At 27.4% G+C, this 26,060-nt stretch overlaps 1 protein-coding gene across 6 annotated transcripts in view; it reads left to right on the top strand.

The window, feature by feature from the left end:
* The window catches only part of LOC124491970 (uncharacterized), a 37,563-nt gene that overhangs the window by 1,300 nt on the left and 10,203 nt on the right, over positions 1-26,060 (top strand). Inside the window, exons 1-4 of one of the 6 annotated variants that reach the window (XM_075735338.1) lie at positions 985-1,030; positions 1,265-1,305; positions 8,526-9,081; positions 24,667-25,016. In XM_075735338.1, the coding sequence (XP_075591453.1) occupies positions 8,745-9,081; positions 24,667-25,016 (687 nt within the window). In that variant the 5' untranslated portion in view covers positions 985-1,030; positions 1,265-1,305; positions 8,526-8,744. Of the gene's footprint in view, positions 1-984; positions 1,031-1,264; positions 1,306-4,768; positions 4,788-5,517; positions 6,300-8,525; positions 9,082-10,148; positions 10,761-11,742; positions 13,132-23,958; positions 24,108-24,666; positions 25,017-26,060 lie in introns of those variants that run through there. The other 5 variants (XM_075735337.1, XM_075735335.1, XM_075735336.1 and 2 more) reach the window with 5 other exon arrangements.

The raw sequence follows: 26,060 nt of genomic DNA, 5'->3' as shown, positions 1-26,060 counted from the left end.
ATGGATTGCTTGTCTAAGAATTTTTGTATTTTTCTAAGGTTTCGTGTCAATAAACAAAAGAAAATAATAACAAAAAGTATTCTGTTTGAAAAACATTAACAGAATTTATCTTTAGTTTATGTTGCAAAGGATTTTGGTTACTGACACACAAACCAAATGTAATGGATCGATTTAATAAAGTATTTTTTTTTCTCATTCATTTGTTTCGATCGATGGTCACGCCAAGTCAATCATTTGATGATATCGATTTGACACACCTACGATATATAATATAATTGCAATCAAATGCAATTTGACGTTTTCGCAAGCGCATTCAATTTTTTTTCTCTTTTTTTTTTACTAATCGAAAATGAGAATCTTAAATTTATAAATAAATGTTCAAACGTCTGTCTTGGATATTAGATAAATGTCCGTTGTGGTCAACAATAACCACATGATCAACGATATAGTGTAAGAGATTAATAAAAACAATAGTAAAATAGGAATTACAATAATAAAGATTAAATGTTCGATTTGTAATGAATAGAATCGATTTTATTCATTACATTGACTAAATGGAACACAAATTCTTTTGTTTGTATTTAGTTTCAAATTATCCTGAAATCGCAACTATAAGATGCAATTATTGCAATGCAGATATTTTTTTTCCCCATGAAGTAACTATTATAAATAAGACTATTTATCAACTTTTTTTTGTATAAGACGCGTCTTATAATGGCGATTTTAGGATAAACAATTTGTGTGTGTGTGTGTGTGTGAATATATGTGTTCGAAGATGAACTTGACATTGTCATTGCAAAATTGAAATGTTTGAAAGAATCATATGAACATTATTTTTTTTTCTCTTTATGTATTCGGATTCTTCTTGTTGATTGTCTCTTTCATTAATCTCGATAGAATCATATATACACACACATCAAATCAGTAACATCATCATCGTCGTCATCATCATTCCAACTTTAAACGTTGACGTCACTTTTCACAATTACGACAGCAACAGCTATGGTTTTGTATATGAAAGAATTCAATTGTATGTGTCTCTCAATATATATATATTTGCTATCATAACAAGTTGTTTCATGATTATCATCATCATAATCATTATTCTTATTATTGATTACTTTTTCACTTGTGTCTGTCATTTTTTTTTCTGTGACTTTCAATTATTATTTCATATCTTATGAGTGTTGTTTGTCAATTTCTTAAATATTCTCATTCAAATCATTGAATCTTCTTCATTTTTTTTTAAATTTTTTTTTCACAGAAGATGGATCACTAGATGATAAATCTGGTTCTGCTTTAACGGTAAGTTCAATTTTTATTTTTTTAACTTTTTTTCAATAATAGCCAAAAGATGGCAGTCAGATCCAATTGAATTTATGTTAGATTAGAAAAATTCTGTCCAGCTTTGAAAGAATGAATCAAAATAAAGTTGTGATGAAAAAATGTCATTTATCAATTTTATCATTTTGAAAAATGTGTATAAACGATGATTGAAAAATGGCCTTTCACCATTAACACAACAGCATAGAATAAAAAAAAATAGACAAAAAGTTTAGATCTTATAAGAGATATAAGCGGTTATTTTTTGTTTCTTATATATATTAATCATTAATCGTCATTCGCGATCCAGATTCAATGATACGTAAAATTTTGGTTGTCCACGTTCGATTCTATGATTCTTTTTTTTCTATTTGCTTATATTTTTTTCACAAAAAAAAAAAAAAATACATTCTGCAATGATTGATTGAGTTTTTTTTCATCGAAAAATACCATGTTTAGCAGAAAAGAAAAGCAGAATAAGATCTTGATTTCAATTGTTCATTGATCTGATTTCACACAAGATATGAATTTTCTTTACTATTTTATAGTAAATATATATATATATAAAACTATCTCTCTATTGGTGTTGTTATTGTGTCCAGTTAATAGGTTAACCATGGATGGCAAAAAAATCGATCATTTACATTGTTGTCGAACTTTAAAATTTTTTCTGGTCATTTTTTTAAAAAATTGATTTCCATGCAAATGCTATATATTTTTCTATTTTTAGTTTAAATAAACTGATGATGATGATGATAGTTTAAACCAATAAAAGAAATGATTATTCTGTGTGTATGTGTGCATGACTAAACCGAAAAGCGAAAAAATTGGCAAAACACACACAATTTTCAGAATAAAATGGTGATGAATTCATTTTTTTTGTTTGAAGGAGACAATTTTTTTTTACCCATTCATTTCATATTTTTTTCTGGTACTCTTAAAAATAAATGAATGATTTTTGATTGTCTTATGGATTCTATCCAATCATTTTTGTTTATATTTATTCAGTTTGTCTGTCAGTTTGTTTATTTATTCATTTTCCTGATTTCCACAATAGTGAAACAGTTGATGTTTTAGAATTCAATTTCTATATGCTGATTTGTCATTTTTTTTCGTTCACATTTGAATAAGTTTATAAACAGGCACATCTAGGAAAATATCTCTGGGTTTGAGGTTTTGGCAACGTGTCGTATATCATTCAGGTAAATGAACTTTTTGATGATCAATTTTCATGATAATCATTACCATCATTGTAATCAATTGAATCATTTGTATTGATTGACTAAACAATTTATTCACTTGAAATTTGTTTCTCACTTTATTCGGCCAAATTTTTTCCATTTTTTTCACACCATTTCCGCAAATGATCTGGTTTTTTTACCAACACAAAAAAATGAATGAAAAATGAAAACAGATAAAAATCGATTGAAAGATACAAAGAAAATGGCTCAATCATGAAAATACTTGATGGAGATATTCAGGAGAAAAAAAGAAGATTATTGCCAAGTGAAGCGAGAAATTTTTCTTTCAAAAGAAATATTACTGATGAATTATAAAAAAAATTCGTCTCGTTTCTTTTTGAATTTTGAATGTAGAAGAAAAAGATTTAATCATCATCATCATCATCAGCATTGAAATTTGATCTTGATTTTTTTCCTTTCAACCAAGGCAAGAATAAAAAGTCTTCCTAGTATATCATGAGCATCCGAATATTTTTATTATTTTTTTTTGTCTTCTTTGTTTGTCATTCAACGATATTCGGTTGTTCTTGACAATAATAATAACAATGATGGAATGTTCTTTTCAAAATAAAAATTCTGAAATTGAAATTTAGAAAATGTTAAAATCATTCATTGGGTACCAAATTAAATTATTATTATTGTGTAAGATTTCAGTTTTCTTTTTTTTTTGATGAACACCAATGGAAAAAAATGCAAATTTTTTTCCCCTGTTCGACATTCAATAATATAGTTTGAAAAAAAAGATTAGAATAGAAAAAAAAGTTGAACAACACAGACAAAAAAAAAAATTTGATTCCATCATCAGATATATGATAAAATTTAGTGATACTATCTGAGAAGAGAATAGTATATATGAATTTAAGATAGCAAAAAAAAGAAGAGCCGGAAATTGTTGTCTAGAAACAAGCTAAACTTTAAGAAATAAAAATCCCTTTTCGATTTATTTCAGAATAAATAAATTTAACAGGATGAATTGTTTTTAAATTAATACGATTATTATATACAGTGATATTTCTGTTAACGATGGTAATTCTTTCTGACCCTAAACCTATAGAACCGAGAATATATCGTTAACGGATGTACCACTATATATATGGTGGAAAAAAGTTTCGATAATGTAAAATAATCAACATTTTCAACTTTAATTATTATCAAATCATCATCATCATCATCCAAAATTATTGCTGTAAAATCTGTAGATTTAGGTACTATTCATACATTATTGATTATTATTTTTGATTCTGTTGTACTATTTCTTGCAAATATATTGATTTCATTTCCTTTCGTCGTCTTTTATCGTATCATTTCTTTTCTCATTTTTTTCAAATTCTTTGTTGTCTTTACCAATTTTTTTTAAGCTAAATATTTTGTCTGGTTCGCTAATGTCTGAGTTTTATCATTCAAGAAACTATTTTTTTTCTGTAAATAATCATCGTAATAAGGCGAAGTTGTCAAATTCAGGCTTATGAAGCAAGAACATACAAAAGAAAAATTCTTTCTTGGTGATGTTGCAAGTGCCAATTATATAAATGGCATATTTTTTTTTCTTCAGAGGGGTGTGATGTTTGATAACACATCATATCGTTGACCATCACCATCATCATTGTCGTTATCGAAAATCAATTGCACACACACACACACACAAACCAAAAAAACAATGTTCAGCCGATCAAACATCAATCAAGCAGCAGCAGCAGCAGCTACCAGAAACAAAAACTAAAACGTCATTGTTTTGAAATTTTTCTCTATTTCTCAATCTTGTTGTCCATTCGATCCTTATTTTTCTGGATTGTCGGCCGCGTCAAAATGGGTTGAGAAAAAAAGTTACCATTTTTTGTTCTTCATCCTCAATTATCTCAGTTTGTTCGTTTTCGCTCAATTTATGTCAAGTTTTTTTTGATCCAGAACTATAACGTGTAACTAAACATTGCTTGTTTTTTTGCTGTATTTAGAACCACACATAACCGTAAACACACAGATATAGTGACCAAAATGATGGTCAAGTTGAGTTGAAACTTTGGAATAGAAAACTTTTATTTTTTTTGGTTGAAAAAAGCCGTTACATTCATTATGGACAGGCGCCAAAAAAATAATGAAACAATTTCTTTCAAATGGTCAATCGGATCGGTTAGTTAAAATTAAGCATTTTGATGATTATATGTGTTGTTTGGTGTGAATAATAATATTGAAAAAAGCAAAGAATGAATGTCAACACCAACAAAGGTGGTTTGGTTTATTTGAATTTTTCTCTGTTTAATGTTTTAGTTTTATGAGTTTTTTCTTTACTGATACCTCATATATTTGTTTGTTGAATTTATATAACATTTGAATACATTTGAACACAAACACGCACACATACATGCAAACATTAACGGTAATAAACATTGTCAACTAATTGAAAGTAGAATTTATCTGCAACATATATTTGTTTGGGTCCGAAAAATCTGTAACATTATTGCTTTGATAGTGAAAAAATAGTAAAAGATATAAAAAGTGAGAAAGAAGAAAAAAAAAGTTCAATTAGGCTGTATCTTTACTACTATACTACTATATACATTTGAACAGTGATCGTTTTTTTACGGGATATCTAGATAGATAGATAGATATCGTTATCGTTATTTATGTTTAATATTTATGTAAGTGTATGCGCGATTGACATCATCATAAATAATACACACAATTTTTCATTTTGAACCAAATCGGTTGATGACAGTAATCATCATCATCATCATCATCACCGTTTAAACCCGTCCACCAACCATCGACCACAGACCATACACTTTTGGCGACCCGATCGATTCTAGTGTGCGCATACAACAACAAATACTTTTATTATTCTTCTTTTTTTTTGATTCTTTTTCTATTATCACCCATGATTCTATACTTGCAGAGTATGTGGAAAAATTTATTGTCCAGTTATTTTTCTTTATACAATCCTTTTTTTTGGTCATAGATTGTGACTGTATGTTGATGATGTTGATGATAATAACAGTAAACCTTTTTTTTATTTTTATTACAACCAATCAATTTCGGAGATAGGAGAATTTTTCATTTCGAAAATTTTGTGATCTGGTTCAATTTTATGTATTTCTATCCCATTTTCTGTTTATTTGTGCATAAAGTATCCTGATCAGTATCCTAACGATTGTTATTCGAATATATACCATCAAGCATCTAAAACCATTACGAAATGAATTTTTTTCATTCATTATTTTTTGAGTTGTTGAGTCAATCAATTAAAATTTTGTTGGAGTAAAAAAAAAAATAAAAGAATTAGTGTCATTCAAGCTTCAACTCTATTTTTTTCTGTTGTTAAAAATTCTTCACAAGTGATAATTCATAATTCGAACGAAAATTTCGAAATTAAAATTTTCCGATTTATTTGATTGGTGCATAAAACGCACTCAAATCTGGCGTGAATCATCACCATCATCATCATCATCATCAACGACTGCTACAAATCCCAGAGAATCATCAACTATTTCAACATTAGCGCCAACAACATCGTTGTTGGTTTCAAATCATAATTTTAATTCCGATAATAATAATAAAATTCATCAACAAACGATTAATCATAATCATCATCATCAATGTTTTGATGGCCAAAAGGCCACTTTAGCGGCACTTTTGGTGCCTTACAATCATCATCATGAAAATCAACGTGGCCAAGATGATGGTGATGATAATAGTGGTCAGTATAGTGATGATTTTCAAATTCATATCGTTAATTTTTCCGTAAGTATAGTTCTCTTTCGCTATCTAATTGTATATGTACAGCCAATATGTAGATGAATACCGACTAATCTTTAATTGTTTTTTTCATCTCTTTCTCATTTGACGAGATCATGACTCCGTTAGTATTTGATAGTGGTTCATTTTTTTAATTCTCATAAATTCATGACATAAGTTTTTGTTTCATATTTTTTTTCTGTTGATTCATATTGCTATATATCATTCTTATTATTTTTCTATACCGATAACATCATCATTCATATGTTTAAATCATATACCAAAAAAAAATTTGGTCATGAATCATCAAAATAAGAATATATAAGGTGTGAAATATTTATTTGCCGCTTCACCACACCTGCAAGACCTTGGTCCCTGTAATGTATAATTTTGGTTTTTTTTTTGTTGCTAATATTATTATTGTCATGGTGTCCATTTCATGAAGAAAAGAGAACATTTATATAATGAATATTGGCTATGTGAACTTTTTCCGGTCATACAATAAAATAATTGATATGCTCAATGATCTATCATCATTAATGATAAAACTATTCCGATATGACCATATAACTGTACACATATACATAAATTTTTTGAATCTATGTATTCAGATGAAAGAAATTCAGTTCACATTCTCCGAACATTCCAATCAAGCTTGATTTATATAATCTCTATCTCTATACTTTTTTTCTATTATTCCAAATCATACCGTATTTTTTCCTTTTCGTTTTCCTATTCACTATTTTCGTTGCATGTATGTTTCGTTTTAAATATATTTACAATTACTTTTTTTTTTACTTCCATATGTTGATGAAAGAATTAATTTCTAGTTATAAATACCAGCCTGGATGAATACGGTTTCCATTAACATTTGACTTTATTCTAGCTGAATAAATCAATCATATCGGTATGAATGAATTATGATCAAGATCCCTGATAACTAGGACAAAAAAAAATTTTCTATTCCGTTACTATCCAATGTCACATTAGTAAAATAAAAAAAACGGAAATCATGCAATAGGTCAATGTAATGTCCATTGTCCAATGTGATTACGGTTTTTCATGTTTTCATAAAAAAAATGAAAAAAAATTTCTATTCAAATATGAAAAAAAGGTGTAACTTTTATAGGATTATGTCTGATCATCTGAGTTTTTTATTGGTATAAATAAAATGAAAAATGTCAAACTACATATGGTGTAATCTATGAATTATGGCCATGATGACAACTATTCAGATGGGTCAGGTATAATCTATTTTCAGGAAAAAAAATTATTAATATTTTGGTGCTTTTGAACATGTATAATGATAAATTCTTTGGCTTATTTTTTTTTATTTCGTTTCTTTGTTTTTGATTTTGTTTGTATAGATTTAATTAATATATAATAATGAAACATTGAAGTGTTGTAGTTATGTTATCGATGCATTTCTTTTTGTAAATTTTATTCTTTCAAATAACGGTTAGTTCAATTAGTTTTTTGTAATTCTATATAATTTGTTTCTGTCATGAATCATTAATCTTATAGTTAACATGATTTTTATGAATATGAAAATGTCTCTTTCCCTTTCATATAAATACAAATAACTGGATTAAAATCTCTTTGCAGCAATGTCAGTATGTGAAAAAATTTTGATTAAAAGATTGATGACTAGCCATAAAGTATCCAATATTCAATAATTGATTACTATGGAGATTTTTTCATACAACGATTCTGGGTTAACGATAATAGCATTTAGCATTGTCAGCAAATAATATTCTATGGATGTTTTATTATCCGTTACTCTAATGACGATGATCAAATCACAAACAAGAACAAAAAAGATATTGCTGTAAAGAAGCAAAAATTTTTTCGACCTTATTTTTCTCATCATTATCAAAAGAGGTGTGAAATCAAACGAATGTGAAACTTGTTTATATGTAAAATTTTCTATCAATTTATAATGGTGACATTGATGAATAAAAAAAAGCAAATAATGGTGTGAACATACAGAAAACAATGGTTGACATTTGTATTTTTATTTTTATTTTTCACACCCACTTTGATCTCTTGTATAGTTCTGATGATCTCTTATTGCTTAGCATTATCGTTTTTTTTGTTGACATTTTCCTAGTTAATTCAGTTGAACTTGATAATGGATCGATGGAAGAAAAAACGCCCAATAAATAATTGAACATTTTGACCTGGAATTTATTGATCCATAATGATTAATCTGTACCATTTTTTTTCTTTCAGGAATCATTGTCATCATCATCAATTATTAGTACAGGAGGTAATCAACATCATTCAAAAGAACAACAACAACAACAACAACAACGACCTGAATCCAATGAAATCACTGTTCATTCAAATGCTGGTAGTAAATTAACTAGATCTGGATCAAATCAAAATAATTCCAATCATAGTAAAACACGACATTTATTTCGTCGTTCAATAGCTGAAAATGATATTGCAATGAATGAATTAAATCATAATATACCTGTAACACTTTCACTGCAAATAAAGCAATCATCGCCTTCATCATCATCATCATCACATAAAACAAATACAGCGACAACAACAACAACAGCAAGAAATTCTCGTGCCATTATACCACATATTCCGAATGGTCCTCCAATACCTTATCGTCGTGTTCCGTTACGACATCAAAGTAGTTTGAATAATGATGATGATAAAAATCAACAACAACAACAACAACAACACCAACATGAAATTCTTAAAAAATCTTCATCATCAACATCAACTTCATCATCTGTTTATCAAACACAACAACAACAATCTTCAAGTGGTCGTAAGTAGTAGTAAAATTATTTTGTTTTTGTTCATTTTTTACAATGCGTACATGATGCTTGAAAGTGTTTTACACACACACACACACACACACACACACACAAAATTTCATTTTTGTTTCGTTTCGATACTTGAAAATCAAAATTGATGATTCTATTATTATAGATATAATAGGCGTATGTAAAAAAAAAATCTGATCTGTATGAAATTTTTCAGTCTGGTAAATAGAATAATGATATAAATATATCAATGACTGATGATGTCTGTTTTATTTTTTTTTCTGATCTGATTCTTGAATATGTGAAATTTATTTCATTTGGCAACATTATAATTAAAAACGGATGTAATGAACATCATTATACTGAAAGTTGATCTTATAATTTACTGAAAACAACAACAACAACAACCACATGGGTGATTGCTATACGATCAATGACGCGATATAACAAACTTATAACATAACCACGTATCTGAAACTAAACAAAGAAAAAAAATAACGGAAAAAAAACAACAACCCTGTTTATTAAGGACAAGGAACTATAGTTGAGATGTATGTTGTTTTGATTATTTTTTTTTGTTGATGTTTTCTAAGAATCAAAAGATTTGCGGGTTAAGATTCTTTCACACAATGAACTCATTTCGGTTTCACTTTTTATTTCATGTTTTTTTTGCTATGGATTTTCAGTAATGATTATCCACAGCGAAGAACAACAATCAGCAACTACAGGCCATATGGAGAATTGAATAAGCTACCGGATGGACGTCATTATAATTTTGGCTGGTTAAAAAAATTTTTTTTTTTCATTCACTCATTTCCAATTTTAAAGCTAACAAAATTAAAATAATGATGATGATGATGATGAGTATGTGAAGCTGATCACATTCTCTCTCTCTCTATCTCTTTATGTAAATGTGTGTGTGGATGATTACAAAAAGAAGAAATTATAATTTTTTCAAAAATTGTTTCCGCTGCTATGATTTTTTTTTTGAAGGATATTTTTTTTCATTGCGCTTTTTTAATTGTTAGTTCATATTTTATATACTCGATGATTATCGTGATTACAACGCAACGTCATTTTGTTTTTGTTTTTCGGTGTTACACCAACAATCCCTATATTTATGATATTCATTCATTCATTCATTCACTCAATTTAAATTGATTGTTTTTTTTGTTAGTGTTTGTATCTAGTTTTCATTTTCATTGTTATTATTATGTGATTATTGAAAAAATCTAAATGACCATGCTTTTTACCAACATGAATGGTCAAACTTGTTTGATACCAAAGGTCAATATAACGGAATTTATTGATGATAATAATAATATTGATGATATTGATAATGTTAATCTTGATGATGATCATAATATTGTTGTACGACGTCATCATCATCATCATCATCATCATCACCATCACCATCGTCGTCGTCGTCGTTGTACAAAAAAATCATCACAAAATCGTCATTCATTATTCACATTTTCATCCGTACATGTTCCCGGTTCGTCATTTATACGACGTTCACTAAGCCCGTTTAGATGGCGCCGTAGTTCACAAATAGTGATGATCGATCCAAATGAATCAAAATATCATGATGATATTCTGGATTCGGATTCTACATCATCATCATCAGAATCTGATTCCGAATCTACATGTTCATTTGAATCATGTTCATCATGTGCAATGAGTAAGTAAAGAGATCTAGACATTTAGTAATGATTTTTTTTTGGTTATTTCTTTTTTGTCTTCTTGTCGTTAAAAAAAAGAAATCGATTCAAGTTTTTTTTGCATTTTCATGTTATTTTTTTCCGGTACCATGTTTTGTCGTTAATGGTAATAATCATAATATAATGTTATATACTAAAAACACACAACATGAATTAGATGGTGGATGAAAGCAAAGAATTTTCAAACAATTTTCAAAAAATCATTTGTATCGTTGACATTTAGAAATTTTTTTTTCGGTTTCAACATACTATTCACGATGATGATTACGAGAAATAATAGAATAGTTATAGTACAAGTTACGAACTTTTCATTTTGACAAACTTAAGACGACTGCTAAACAAATGTCATTTGAAATTAATCTTAATTTATATATTGCTTAATAATAATGATGTTTGAATACCAAATATTATTTGAATTGATTGATTGAATGAATGAATCTATTATATATTAAATAAATAGATATCAGAACCTTTTGGGTTATGTATTTCCAACATTATTATTATTATTATTATTCGTGCGTGCATTCGACATTGAACATCGTCGTCATCATCATTACCATCATCATCATCATTGATGTTAATGTTCAATGTTGTTTCAACTTTTCAATCAAATCTAATTGACACATTATTGGATTTTTTCATTTTTTTTGAGCCATTCATATTTATCCCAATAATAATAATGACGATGTTGATGATGTTAAGAGAAAAAAAACCGATTGGATTTCCGTTTTCACTATTTTAGTTGAATTTATAATAATACAGTAATACACAGTAATTTTAGATTGGCTATTCAATGTCTTTTTGTGTGTTTGTATGTCTGTTGTGTCGGTTTTGTTGATCTTGGTGGATGAAGCTGTTGTTGTTGTTGTTGTTGTTTTATTTTTACATTGATCCGAACTTGTTTCCTATTTGATCAATGTGGATCAATATATAATAATCAATAATAAACATCCCGTTTATAATTATATTTCTATGTGTGTGTGTAATCATGTCTTTTTTATTATATGAAATTTATTTTTCCATTGATTAATCACATGTACAAGTTTTATTTCATAAAAATCTCATAAACCATCATCATTCATTCCTATTATGTACACCTGTCTTTGAATCAGCAAGAAATTTTTTTTTCTATATTAAATTCTGTTTTTTCCATTTAAATCAAAACCCTCATTGGTGACCGTGTGTGACCAACGAATGGGTGCTGTTTTTCTCTCTTTTTTTGTTGTTGTTAAGGTGATTGTTTGTACTTATTATTATAAATAAATGATTTTTTTTTGTTCATCTGACTGATTGTTGCATATCTCGAGATTGTATGGAAATCCAATTCTCATTTTTTTTTTGTTTATTTGTTTGATTTATTCTCTGATGATTGAGATGGCAATTATGGTTTACGCACACACACACACACACACACACATACACAAACCACTTCTATGGTAACAACATTAATAATAACAACAATGGCTATACATTGGTATTATTTACAACCACACACTTGTGCATAAAAAGAATTTTTCCATATTTCAATGTCGATGATGATGTATCGATAATAATGTGTTATGATTGAATTTTTTTTATATTTATTAAATAATATTTGATTTCAGTTTCATCGTCATCATCCTTTTTTCCTGATGTTTGCGTGTGTGTGTGTGTGTAATATGTATTTGTCACATTTATTAATTGAGGATTCCTGTACTCTTAAAAAATATGAGTATGTTTCATATGTGACCAAATCTTATCTGTTCCATACATGATTTATGATATTCAATAATGAAAACAATAATAAAGATGACGATTATATTATGGCATAAAAGAATTATATCAATGCATCAATAATTTTTTTGTTTTGTTTCCATTTATAATGCTGCATTGACGAAAACACGATCGAATAATATCGATCAATTGCCATTGATGATCATCATTATAATATAATCTTAAATTTGTTGATTTTGGTTTGGATTCATCTATTCGGCTTTTGTCAATTTTTCATCTTTTTTCATCTTGTATTCCTCCTTTTTGTGTTCACTCATTTCATTCAATCATCACAAATGTTTTCTCCGGTTGTGAACAATTTTATAAGCGAACAAGCTGCCGTCGTTGCATCGAATAATATACATGGAATGCCATCATCATATTCATATCATTTTCGTCCTAATGTCTCATCATCATCATCTTCGTCGTCCTCATTTTTGGCAACATGTCGACGAAGAAGTCAAGACATTACCGGGCAAATCAAACATCTTATTCAATTACCTACATCATCATCATCATCAGTAAAATTTTCATCCGGATCTCGTCGGCCTAGTCTGCCAGCAATCTTGTTATCAATCCGTAAGGAATTCTTTATGAATTTAGAGTGTATTTACGAAAAGAGAAAGAATTATTACACTATTATGCATTAAGTTGTTTTTTTTTGATCGAATGATAAGAAAATATCGATATTCTTATGATATGGTTTCAATCGTTTTTGAGAAAATTTTTTTCCCAGAAAAAAAACATAAATTCTTTCTACAACATTCACAGCTGACATTTTTTTTCACTTTTTCAACATTGTCAGCATCATTTTCTTTGATCGTCACAATTTTTTTTCTTCTTTAAATTTATATATGTTTGAAAATGTTGTTTTTGCCAGAAGCACATTGATTACATTACAAGGAATAATAATGTCTACAATATTGCATTCGACATCATCATTTATTGATTGATGGATATTTTTGGTTAGATTTTCATTTTTCGTTTCCCAAAATAAAGTAACAAACATTCCGTTATTTTTAATTTAATATCTCAGCAATGATTTTTTTTTCATATTTGCCATGGAAATCCAATTTTTATTTTGTTCGGAAAAAAATATTTCTTGTATCGATATATAATAATATATATAGTGAAACTAACAATGTTTATTTTGTGTTTGTAGATTTTTTTTTGTTATTAATCCTTTATATATTTATCCGATCCGATGTATTGATTTTTTCTGCTGGTTGCCCGACATTGGCAACTATGGCAATCGATTGGTTTGGATCTGATTTTTTTTTTAATATATCACATCATAATACATATATCAAACAAGTAAATAAATGAAGAAAATGTTGTTGTTTTTTTTTGTTGAATAACCAAAGTTTTTAAATTAATCAAAATTTGAATTTTGTCATTGAATATACAATGACAATTTCCCAATTATTATTATTATTATTATATAATGTCAATTATCTGAAGGCTATCGATCCTATTTCAAAACAAATCGATATGTTGTCTATCTATTTATTACACAAGATAATTATTATTATTATTTTATATAAATATAGAATTTGAATATTATTCTTGTTAAACATGCAAATCTAATCTATTTCGTTTATTTGACTAAAAATATCCATATGAACAACAAAGCGTAACGCACCCATTTTTCTTTTTCTTTTTTTTTGACTCATCATTCATCATCATGGCGCTTAGCTTATATTTGTTTTTATTTAGAATATACCATAAAATCGCGACTACAAGACGCAATATTAGAATATAATACGCAGGCATTTTTTCCATAAGGTAAAAGACTATTTTTCAACATTTTTTTTTGTATAAGATTCGTCTTATGGTCGCGATTTTACGGTAATAATAATTGTAACAAATTCTTATGACAATGACAACAGTTATGTTGATAATGATGATGATGATGATCATGTTTATATATCTATTGTCATCATTTAATGATTGGGGTCCACATGTCGTCCTTCAAATCGAGTGTGTCTGTGTATAAGATTCAATATTTTCCCCATCTATTGTTCTGGTGAATGTTTAGGTGTGTGTTTTGTGTGTATGTCATTTGTTGTTGTTTTGGTCCGCGCCATTTATAATATTATTATTTAGAATGATTATGAAATGTTTTTTTTTTCATTCATTTCAATTTTTTTTCATATAAAAATAAAATCGCCCAATGAATTTTTCCAATGAATTGTTATATATGCAAAGTTTGTTTGTGTTCTGATAAATAATCTCGATCTTCAATCTATTTTTAGATAGAATATACTCATTATAATTTGCATATCTTGTCTTTATATTCAATATTTTTCGTTGTTGTTGTTGTTGTTATTTCTTGTTTATTTCATCATCGTCATCATCATCATTATTGTCTTGTCAAGAAAAAGTAGAAAAATTAAATAATTTATCGATTTTTTTTATTCTGGTTGCCTGATATGCGCGCCATCTTATGGTCATTTCATTTTGATATGAATTTATTAATTTGCTGAATCCAGCCATCATCAGAATAAATTATTTTCCATTCTTAAATTGAACGGGCTATGATTACTAATCATTTATTATTATTATTTTTGGTCTTCATTGCTTGGATTTTCTTTTCAATGTCCCATAAAGCTAACTTTAACTAAAGGACTTAATTTAGCATCTTTTCATTGCCTCAAGGTTGTTCATATCGAGATCCGATCATTTCAAACATCACTTTGAATTGAGTTACCTAGTTGTTTGTGCTGTAAATTATTTGTTTAGGTTAGAGGGTTGAAGTAAATGGAAAAAACATTACAAACTACATATCATCCGGAAGAATTAACAATTAACCATCAAAAAAAAAGATAAAAACAGTTTATTTCTACTCAACATTTTTTATTCCATAAACAATATATATATAAAACACCAATATGAACAATTCTTTGTCGATGAAAGAAATCGATATTTCCATTTTCTTTCATATTCATGTAGAACGCAAAGATGATTTTTAAAAAAAGAATTATGATCATCTTGTGTAGATAATCGGAAAGGTGGAAAAAAATTTGTATCTTTCACGTTTCGAAAAATTAATGATCATCATCTCTTCATTTCGAAACAGGTGTTGGAGGGGTTATAAATTGTCTGATTATTGCTATAACATGGTATATATATCCCAGAACAAGGAAAAGAATCCCTATTTTACTTTTAACCTAAATTCAGTTTATATAATCAATTGGATGAATGAAACATTTATATAATACTTTACTCATAAAATTAAACAAACAATTATTTGGTTTTTAAAATGAAAATGTGGTCATAATATCAATGGATTTTCAAAAAAAAAAATAACACAAACACACACGTTTCTATTGATATCATCAAATGAAAAAAAACCATCTAAGAAATAGCAAGTAGACATTTTGATTTTACGAGTGGATAGAAAGATCTTTTTGCTTTTTCAAAGATTGATTACAACAATTTACATTGTTGTTTCAATGTTTTTTTTTCACCCTTAATAATGGGAAAAAAATATTTTTTTTTATCCAAACACAAACACTCATTTCAAACTTATGAATCGTGACCACTAAATTTTTTTTTCTTTAGAATACCCGCTACCAGAAAAAAATGTTGATAATAATAAATAAATAAATGAATATAAATCGATCATGAATTTGAAAATAACGGTACCTAATGAACACATATGAATATTGCTTATTCGTTTCAATGTATAGCCTCATTTCCTTGTTGACCTCAAAACACGCAAAAAAACAAAAAAAAACGTCAAACAAAAATGTGGAATTTCCTGTATCGTGTTTTATGGTTAATTCATCATCAGTGATATCATGGAATTTTTTTTTTGATCAATCGGTTTTGTTATTTGGATTTCAATTATGGTCATCCAATCATTGATAAAATTTTTTTTTTGTTTTGATCATCATTTATCAATCAGTTGATCAGTCAATCATTAGATTGAATTTTATCTTTTCTTTTATTTTTTTTGTTGTTGTTGTCTTGGATCAAAAGATCTAATGAAAAAAAATGATATCGGTTTAAATCAGAGTTTCAATCATCATTCTTACAATGATTAATGTAATAATTATTTTGGGTTCAAATTTAAGAATGACAATATAAATCCGAAATATAAAAAAAATGTTTGCTAATAAAAAAAAAATCACCAACATGATGAACACATATTTTTTTTTTACTTTGGTTAAGATTTGCTGTAAAATAAAAAAATAAAATTGGATATTTTAGAATGGTTTAATGAAAAGAAAAAAGAAAAATCAAGTAGGAAGCAATCTCTTGAAATCCATTTGTATGTGAAAGGATTTAGCAGCATTTGTTTTGTCCAAATTTAGCCCGAATTTTTTTCGTTGTTGTTGTTGTTGTGTGTAACAACTGAAACTATCCACGTTTTTCATCATTCTTGGTAGAAAAAAAATGAAAGTTTTTGTTTCGATAAGATTTTTTTTTCTTTGCTTCATGTTATTCAACAATATCAATGTCTGAATGATTATTATAATTATTATAATATAATATTTGGGTTTATTATCAATTCAATAAGTTATATTTTGTTTTGAGAGAAAGTATTCTATTGTATAACTTGGCCCATCAAACACTGCCGTTTCCGTTTTCTATTCTTCTTCTTGTAAATATTTATTTTTCTTAGTAGAGCATAAGAAAAAAATTCTTTACATTTATTCTTTTCATGTTTATTTGTCTATCTGTCTGTCTATTTGTCTGTCTGTTTGTTTGTTTATATATTTTTCATTTAAAAACACAAACTTTTCATTGAAAACGGAATTTTCAATAAGAATTCTTTGTTAAAAATGAAAAAAAACCTAGCTATATTATCATGATGATGATGATGATAACGATCATCGTGATGCTTTGCTTTACTTTGCTTAGGTTGTTTGTTTATTTTTATTTTTATTTTCAAAATTTTACTCAATGAAAAAAATATGCATGATGATGGTAAAGAAACTGAAACGTTTGATGACCAGAAAGAAAAATATTCAATATTGTGTAAAATAGTCAATAGTCATGGTACCAACATCATCATATGGCGACCAAAACAATCCGCACAAGATATATTACTACCAATAATGATGATGGTGACGGTGATCATTTGTTGGAATAAAGAAATATAGATGTTCTGATTCATTTATTTGTTTGTTTATACTCGCAAAAAAATATTATAAATTCAGAAAATTTACATATTATCATCTTTCTGTCATTACGGCAACAACAACAACAACAATCTTATGATCTGGAATGATCAATTTTTTTTTATTTTTATCTAATGTGGTAGATATATATAGCTAAATATACAGGTAGATATTTAGTGGTTGTTTTTTAAAGAGGACATTTGATGATGATGATGATGATGATGATGTCGATGGTTGATTGTTGATCGTGTCCATTTTTCAATTACCCTCAAAAATGGTCATAATTCTTGTCAGATTATAGCATATTCATTTATTTGTTAATTCTTTTTTCTCTTCATTTTGACTACATTTAGTTTTTTTCACCTTTTTTTTATTATTTATGATTGTTAATTGAGGTTAATTTTACCCATTCGACCCTTTTTTCGGACAGCAATCATTATTGTTCTGGGATTTTTTTTCTATTCTTCTACATCGTACGTAAACAATACAACTATTCGACCCTTTTTGTTCATTTATTATTTTATCTTGATGTAAGCAACAACAAAAAAAACTAGTTTGCTATTTGGTGGTGTTGGAATTCTTGTTTTGATCTTATTTTTTTTTCTTCTAATGATGATTATCATAGGACATTTATACATAATCATCATCATCATTATTATTATCGATAACAAAAATACGATATTTTCACTGATTTTCTATAAACTCAAATCATTTCAAAATCTACTTCAAAAAGTCCTGTGAATGGTGATGGATTTTTTTTACCGATCAAGAGAGAGAGAGAGAGAAAAAAAAATTAATTGAAATCCATTCAAAATCGATCAACATGGGTTGCGACATCTCTTACCCTTCTATCTGTGTTGATCTTCACTGACATTCATTCTAATAATTTTGTTTTTCCTGTTGTTCAATCTTACTATCTAATCTTCAATGTAAAATCTAATATCATTCGATTTGATGAAATCAATCTATCTATGATAAAAGGTAACTAGTGTGTGTATGTATGTTTGATTCGGGAAGAGTCATAAAAAAAAACTTTTTTTTCTTTCTATGATGAAGATCATCTTATTCGATCATGTTTGAACAATTGATTGTTCAGCATTTGATTGAAATTAATTCATTTTGACACATCATGTATGAAAGGAAGAAAGAAAAAAAGATTCAAACATCTAATTATTTTGTAATGTGTATGACCATCACCGTAACAATCAGAATCGATTCAAATAATTTCCTAATACATATCAGATCTAATCTATCAAGTTCATCATGATCATATACAATTTTTTGTTGCGTGTGAAAAAAAAAAATTTTAATTGCCTATTGTATCGAGAAAAATAAAATTGATTTTTTTCCAATATAAATTTTTTCTTTTGCTGACCCATTTGTATTAAAATAAATGCATCAAATCTGTATTATTATACAAAACTGACAAACACATCTACCGTATAGATAACCGAGTATCTTTTTTTTCATGCCATCACTTCCTTAGTTTAATTTTGTATCGATTGTAGAATTAAAATGTAAATAAAAAGAATTTTGTTTTTTTGTGTATGATATTATGCCTGAATCCTATATATATATCATTATTACAATCGTTATTATTTTTACTTAGTGATGAAAAATGTCGTTTCTTCTCTTTCTTATTAGTGGTGGTATTATCATTATCATTATCATCATCTTTCCATTTATTTACATCGCTATGTTTTTTTTTTTAATTTCAAAGTCAAAAAGAAAAAACAAATACGGTACCCATTTATTATAATAAGCTATGCCTTGAAGGATATGTCTAATCGGATATCCACATAACAAGAACGAGAAAAAAAAACATGATGCTTTCATCTATTTTGATAATAATGAAAAATTTGCGTAGATATTTTCCATTTGTTTTTTATCATTTTAATACTCTTTCATGTAAAAGTTACTTTAATCCAAATTTGTCGTTGACTTATTTCGGAAGCTTTTTAATGATCCATATTTGTCTATGTTTTGCATTACAATATTACAATAGAATATCATATTATTTGTATCAAGTTAAAACCACTGCTATCATTATTGATATTGACTTTTTTTCTCAGCTTATTTTTTCGTATTGTGTTCAAAATATAAACAAAAAACAGTAAAAATTTCGATCAATGAATGAATCTGGGTGACCGATTAATTTTTAGCCATTATATTTTCTAAAATCTAATCCGCTTATCCACATTTCTGAACAAATTTCAACATTTTACCTTTTATCTAAACACTATTATATGATAAACATGGTATCATCATCATCATAGTATTCGTTAATTTCAATCTTTTTTTTTGCTCCAGAAAAAAATAGCTAAAATCTAGCAGAAAGTAAAAAAAAATTAGCTGATTTATTCAATACATATGATTTGGTCATAAAGTTTTCATTACATTTGGATTCTTTCCTTTCTTGTTTGTTGTCTAGTTTATTTATTTGTTTTTTTGTTTGTTTGTTTTTTTGCCTGACTTTGGAATTTAGAATTGGACCATTTTATTACAACCACATATCACATTTATTAGATACCACCACATATGACGTAAATTAGATGAAACATTTCACCTGGTTTTTTTTCTTTCTTTATCACTTCTCGATTCATTCATTTGTCATATGAAATGTCAAACATTTTGATTTCGTGATCACCATGTCTGTTGTGTTTTTTTTTTCTTTTTGTTTCTCCAATTTTAGAGATCAAAGATCAGATAATCGAACATTTTTTTTTTGGTTTGAAATTTATTTGCGTGCTCATTCACATGTCGATGTTTTTCTTGTGTTTCTTTTGTTTGTTTGGGCGTTGATTCATCGTTAAATTTTTTATACTCCACATTGTATCAACAACTTTTATTGAAACAAAAATACAATCTTAACCATACTGAATTGTAATGGATAGAAATACCATTTTTTTCTGGTTTAGTTTGGATTGTAAATGATCAAACATCATTACTAATTCAACAAAAAATAACATCATTGGAACAATTAAACCAAGAAAAAAAACCAGAAATAAACTTCCTTATTACTAAATATGTTAAGTTTGAATCTCATCATTGAGCTTTTTTTCTATTCTGTTCATAACAAAATCATTTTGATTGGCTGTATTGGTTTTCATCGAAACTTTTCGATTCTGTATGAAATGAATTAGTGAAAAAAAAATCAGAAAACTTTCTTTACTAAATTTGGAATTTTTTTCTGTTTGTTGGTAAAAGGTTTTTTTCCGTTTTTCTTACACCAATCAAATTGATTATATTATTATACATTCTTTTTTTAGAATAATTAACGGAACAACAAAATAAACAAACATTTTTTTTTACTAATAGATTCTATCTGATTGAATTTTTTTTTTCATTTTCTCACTCATATTGTGTGTGTGGCCATAACCCACTTAAAACATCCACAAACAAGTCACTGAAACAAAAACAAGATACGGAAGATAACCATTTGTATATGATTCAAAATTTCTTTTGTTTTTTTTGTAGCATTCACCAGACCAGACGCCCATCATAACGATGAAATATTCCGGATTCATATGTTTAAACATGTTTAGATGATTAATAGAATTCTCATGACTGTGTTTCTTGGTTTTTTTTCGTTATTGTTTTTTTTTTTGTTGTTGTTGTTCACCATAAAATTCTTATTCTCATTCACATTTGCTTATTATTCACTTTTGGTATTTTTTTTTCTTAATATTTTTTTTTCTTTATTCAAGTACTTGTTTTTTTTGTTGAAATGACAATTTTTTTTTCTTTTCTTCGTTTCCCTTTTTTTTCATCCTCATTTGCCATTTTTTTTATATAACAAATGCTAAAAGATTCGAATCGAAAGAGAATGTCTATAGTGATATTGACGAAGAAGAAGAAATTTAGAACATAAAAAAGAGTCGCTTGCGCTCTCGCGCACACATACACATATTTCTTGTATAGTCTTTGTTGGCCATTCCATTCGTTTAAGTTTCTGTGATGATGATGATGATGTTGGTGATGCAAACAACAACAACACATCAGATACTATTGAGCCATATACCAGACATGGTTGATGGATCGTAATATTTTCATTTCATTATTAATATTTTCATATAATGATATGATTTTATTATAGTTTTTAAATAATCAAAATTTTCATTTTTGCTTATAATCCAAAACATTTTGTGCATAAATGTTTGACAGTTATATATGTGTGTGTCCATTTTATTTGTTCTTATTTCAATCATAATTGATAACGACCACATTATTATTATTATTATTAAACATCCAGATTGTCAAATCGTGAATCTAGTTTTTTTTTGTTCTTGTTTCCTTTTCGATTTATGCATATAAAACAATAAAAAAAACAGATCGATAGTTTGATCGATCAAATGTGATTGTCATCTTATCTACTATTTTGTCATTTATGTTCAATTTTTTTTTGTTGTCATTTGGTTGATTAAATTCAAAATTTCAACAGTTTTTTTCCACAAAATATGTCCATCGAGACTAAAAAAAAACGAAGATTCAGATCAATTCGTCAACTTGTTCGTTTGAAATCATCCAATGACCGCAACCTAATACATTCATCTGATAGTCAATTTGTCAAATCATCTGATAAAATATCTCTAGTGTGTCGGTTACTTATGACTTATTTGTTGTTGTTGTTGTTGTTGAACTTCTAATTGATCGGTAAATAACATGACATGATGACATCTACACCCTTCTTCTGAAATCTGAATGTATTATACATCTATTTTATGTTCAATCGAATTGGTAGCTTAGTAGAAGCATTAATCTTTCATTACACCTAAATTTGTTTGTTAAATTTATTCTTTCAAAAAAAAAAAAAAAAAATAGCAACAAAAAAAAGATCTTGATCTTTTTGCGCAACCAACGAAAAGAAATAACTTTTCATAATAAAATATCAGATCAAACGTCATAAGTCAAATATATATATGTACAGACACGCAATAACGCTATCATTGAATCGAAGGATTAACCTTAACCTGTATTTTTTTTCTCCATTAAAAATCCTACTATTCCATCCATACCCTGTTATCATCTTGCATCGTCATCTCATTGCGAACGATGTATGTGTGTTTGTGTTTGTGTGTTTATATATATAGTATTTCCCGTTATAATTGTTTTTAGATTATACGGATCAAACCAAAAGCATTGTTGAAATTCAATTTATTTCTATATATTCAAATCGTATATTTACATGTTTTAGCACTTTAATATGTTCACAAGAATTTTTTTTTTCTTACTATTATCCGTTTAGGAGCTGTCATCCATATATTTTTGTGTGACATGACATGGCATTGTAAAAGTTGATTTGTTCAGATTTTTTTTTCCTGTTTTGAAAATTTTTCTGTTATTCAATTTTCTTGATGCTACAATATTTTTTTGCAGAGCAGAATTTCCAGTCTTTTTTTTTCTTCAACAATTAAGAGTTCAATGCATGAATTTTTTTTTGTTTGTTTAAGTTCATCAAATCAATCGATGGTTAATATTAACATCTGATCCAGAACGTTTGATGAGAAATTTTGTTTATTTTCATCTAAATCAAATCGATCGATTGCATCGTCGAAAATTTTGTTCATTCGTAGAATTAATTTTTGCCATTTACATCATTTGAATTTGAAGTTCAAAGTATTTGGATGCAATCCTATTCATATTATCACATGATGAAAAATGCCAAAAATGGTGTGGCTGATTTTTCTCAGAAACAAATCATTTAACCTGATTTTAATGAAATTTTAATCAAACGTTTTTTACAACAAAATTTAATTATTGAATCAAATGATCAATTACAATATTGAATTGTTTACTTAAAAAAACCCCGGGTTTTTTTAAGAAGTAACGGCACAGTTTAAAGTTAGTTCACAAACTTAAAGTGTAATACCACTTACTTATTTTCTATGCTTCCCAAACCGGGGGGAGTTTTTTGAGTTCGCTAAAAAATAACTTTTGTTTTTGATGCTTGCTAGAAAGCTCGTTTTTTTTTGATCGGTCATATTAATTTGACCAAACTAAAATATTACAATCCATTGGTCAAACATTATTTTGAATGATAATAATTTTATTAATCAAAGTAATACGATTATTTTAGTTTATAATATTCATGTCACAAACATTCATGAACAAACTTATGTGAATTGAGATCAAGATCTGATTAAAGTGCCGAATTAAAAATAAACAAAAAAAAACAATGTCCTTAACTCATTGCACTTTTTTTTTGCATCATCACTATCATTAAACGAAAGGATTACTCATACAATGTTTACTTTCTTAGTAGTTTTTTTTGCAAATTATCACTTTTTTGAAAAAAAAATTGTTTGCGTGTATCATCATTACTATGTGATGATTACATTGATTATGATCGTTGTGTTTTGCAAAATAATTTATGATTATTAAATAGTAAACTATATGGTTGGAAACAAAAAATTATGTCAACATTATGTACGTTTTTTTTTCTAATTTCATATTTTTACATGGTTCATAATATTAATGAGGATGATGATGATGTTCTTATAATTTCATTGATGACAGGACAAAGCTTGATTAAATTTTTTTTTCTATGTTACATAATCGCTTATGTGTGTTTCAACGCTTTATGTTGTTGTTGTTTTTTTTCACTCTGTTTTCAAGTATAAAATGTTTTCAGAATTTCAATTGAAATTTAAAATTTTATCATTTCCAATTAAAAAATATGTTTCATTATGAATAATCCAGAAACAAAAACAACAAAAACATTTTTTATACGCGACACCTTGTGCACATAATTTATCTGTCACGATTCTATTCCATTGTTATTATTGTTTCGATATTGAATGAAATAGAATCAAGGCTAAATTCTTTGTTTTTTCTCTAAAAATCATTGAATCGGCAGCATTATGTGCATTTGTCATAATTGTTGTCCGGCTGCACAATTCATACAGCCATACATTCATCGTCATTATATCAGTAGACCATTTACAATTCATTTTGTTTTTGTTTTCTCATTTTCATTCATTTCTAGGTGAAAACGATGGAACATTGGACAGTGGTGAATACCATAATCAAACAAAAATTGACACAACATCAACGAATACAACCGACAATTATCATCGTAATAGCAATCATAATAATAACAACAATAAACAACAGTCGAATCATTCATTCAATCAATCGACAAATTTACGTGAAAATTACCTAAATTTTTCTACATCTACCGAAACGAATACGAATAATAATAATTGCAACAATCGGCCACCAGCAATTCGTAGTAATTCATCTGCTAGTTCATTGTATCCATCATTGAATTCCAACAATAACAATATACAACCATCACCAAACTCATCATCATCGCCAACCAAATCATTTACTGGGGTATGTCAGTGTTTTTTTTTTAAATCCACTAAAAAAATCATACAAACTATGCTTATCTTTTTTTTTGAGTTATTTATTTATTTGATTTAACGCTTATTTTATTTCTTCTTAGAATGTTTGTGATGATGATTATGATGATAGAAACCGTTGTCTATTGTTGATTGATGGGGTGTTGTTACCCTATCGTAACAACAAACAATAATGGATCATTCATTTGATAATAAATTTTTTTTTTCGTTGACCTTGACATTCACCTCAGTCTTATTCAAAGAAAAAAATAGAATTCAAATTGTTCGACAATATTGTAAATACAATTCGAATATATTGATTGGATGAACGGAATGTTACGTCATCCATCTTATCTCGATTTTTTTATCGAGTATCAATTTTTTTTCTTCTTTAGATGCAATTTCTCATCAACATGAATGAATTGACACAATCAAATTATTATTGTTGAGAATGAACCATCGTGTTCATATTTTTTTCATCTACTTCTACCTGTAGATGAAATAATAATGAAAAAAAAAATTGCTGGTAATGATGATGGTGTGCAAGTTCTCGTCGTATCAGTGGAAAAAAAAGGTCAAAGCACACATGTTATTTGTGAATTTTTTTTTCTCTGTTAGGTCGTTATTGTATTTTATTATTCATTTTTTTGTCTTGCTCTTCAACAAATGTTTAAAAAAACTAAGGAAGTAATATTATTTGGTATATGTTCAATATGAATATGAAAACCTTGTGTTGAACAATCAAAATTTTTTTTATTGAATATAAAATAAAAATAAAAAGACAACAAAATGATACAATAGATAGATCTCACCTGTCACTGTTACAAAGAAAGACCATCTATTTTTTTCCACATTCCATTCGATTCTATTCTATTCTGAATATATAAAATGGACAATGTATTCTCTGTGTGTGTGTGTTTTTTTTTTGTCTTTTTTTTATCTATACTCAAAGCTGCCAGGTAGCTAATGAAACCATTTTTGTTCGTGTGTCTGTGTTATCTGAGCCTTAATAATATTTTCACACACACACACACAC

This window comes from Dermatophagoides farinae, chromosome 1, assembly GCF_024713945.1.
Source record: "Dermatophagoides farinae isolate YC_2012a chromosome 1, ASM2471394v1, whole genome shotgun sequence".
NCBI lineage: Eukaryota > Metazoa > Arthropoda > Arachnida > Sarcoptiformes > Pyroglyphidae > Dermatophagoides > Dermatophagoides farinae.
The sequence above is the reverse complement of the archived record's forward strand: the minus strand, read 5'-3'. Positions and strand labels throughout refer to the sequence as shown.